The sequence below is a fragment of the Gavialis gangeticus genome, unplaced genomic scaffold (genome assembly GCF_001723915.1).
Source record: "Gavialis gangeticus isolate Ggan-Ray unplaced genomic scaffold, GavGan_comp1, whole genome shotgun sequence".
NCBI lineage: Eukaryota > Metazoa > Chordata > Crocodylia > Gavialidae > Gavialis > Gavialis gangeticus.
In genome coordinates this window covers 20,060,317-20,061,760 of record NW_017729014.1, presented here as the reverse complement: position 1 = coordinate 20,061,760, position 1,444 = coordinate 20,060,317, and the positions used below count along the sequence as shown (strand labels likewise).

Here is a 1,444-nt window from a genome sequence, read left to right as displayed (position 1 = left end):
GGGGGGGGAGGCTGGTGCGGGCTGTTTTGTGTCTCTCTCGCTCCTGCCTCGAATCTGTGCCTTCCACTTTGATGCGCTCCTATTTTGCTGCGGGGATCGTGCTCCTCTGGCGTGGCTGTGCCCCGAGCTCGTGTGCTCAGCTGCTCCGTGTGTGCGCCTTTTGCTAGGGAGTCCGCTTGTTGCTCTTGGGGGGGTCCCCCTCTGCCACCCCCCGCAATGATTTCTGCTCCCAACTTTTCCCGGCAGAGGCTGTTGGATCCCTCCGCCTGCTCCCAGCCGCTTTCCAACCCGGCTTATACTTGCTCTTTTGTCTTTGACTGTCTGAGGTTTAGTGAGTTCGATTAGCCGGGTGCTACGAATCAAATTCGGGAAGAAAGAGGAAGAGGAGGACTGCGACAAGAAGGAGGAAGACGGCGAGAAGAAGGCGAAGCACAGCATCGACGGCATCCTGGGAGACAAAGGTAACGCCCGGCGGTCACCTGCGGGCCCGGGCCTCTTGGCCGAGCAGCCGGGGCAGTGAATGGGCGTGTGCCCCCCACCCTGCCGCCGGCCTGCGAGGTGCACGTGTGGGCTGGGCCTGCCCCCTCCCCTGCCCGTGTCCCCGGCTAAAAGCAGGGGTGAGCGAGGACGAGCTGTCCCCGGAGGATCTTGACTGGCCCTTGATGTCGGAGACACATGGGGAGAGAGAGGCGTTAATGACACCATCTATCGCTGGGCACTTGGGGGGCGGCGGGGGCTGCACACCCATCCGAGCCCTTTGCCTTGCCATCCGTCCGGATCAATGTATTTGTAGAGAGGCTGAGCCCGGGGGGGGGGGGAGAGGGGGGCAGACCCCAGGCTCCTAAATGAATTTGTTAAACAGATTTTTTCTCCTGCTATCTAAGTGGTCCCCTGAAACTCTGCCTGACAGCTGACCGATTTGGGCAATCAATATCAATTAGCGAGGCCGGGCACCAGCCCCGGCCCCGGCGCTGCCTAGGGAAAAAGCCCCGTCTGGACCCGGCCCTCGGAAAGCCCCGGCCCCGCTGCCCGGGGGCCGGCCGGGCTGGAGGCATCCGGGCTCGGAGCAAACTTGACCCTGCCGTGAACGCAGCCGGGGGCTGTGCCGGGGGGGGGGGGGGTTGCAAGGACTAAATGCTTCGTAGTCGCAGTTTCCCCAAGGTGCCGGGGAAGGGGGAAGAGGTGCAGGGGGGGCGTCTGGAGCCGGGATGAGCTGGGGAAAGTCCCACCCTAACATTTCCCCTTGCTGCAGTGTTTGCTTTTGCCGTGGGGAGGACTCCGGGTGCTTTCAAATGGGCCGCGCAGGAGGGGAAACCCATGCGGGGGTCGGGGAGGGGTCTCGGAGGCACGGCAGGAGAAGCGCTTTTTCCCACGGGGGCAAGTTTGGAGCCGGGGCCAGAAAAGCCCCGATGGGCTGCCCGGGGCCCGGCTCGGGGAGCCCCGG

At 64.0% G+C, this 1,444-nt stretch overlaps 1 protein-coding gene across 1 annotated transcript in view; it reads left to right on the top strand.

The window, feature by feature from the left end:
- Window positions 1-1,444, top strand: part of PAX7 (paired box 7) — a 182,276-nt gene that overhangs the window by 9,950 nt on the left and 170,882 nt on the right. The window contains exon 4 of the mRNA XM_019511923.1: window positions 327-461. Within this exon, the coding sequence (XP_019367468.1) occupies window positions 327-461 (135 nt within the window). The remainder of the gene's footprint in view (window positions 1-326; window positions 462-1,444) is intronic.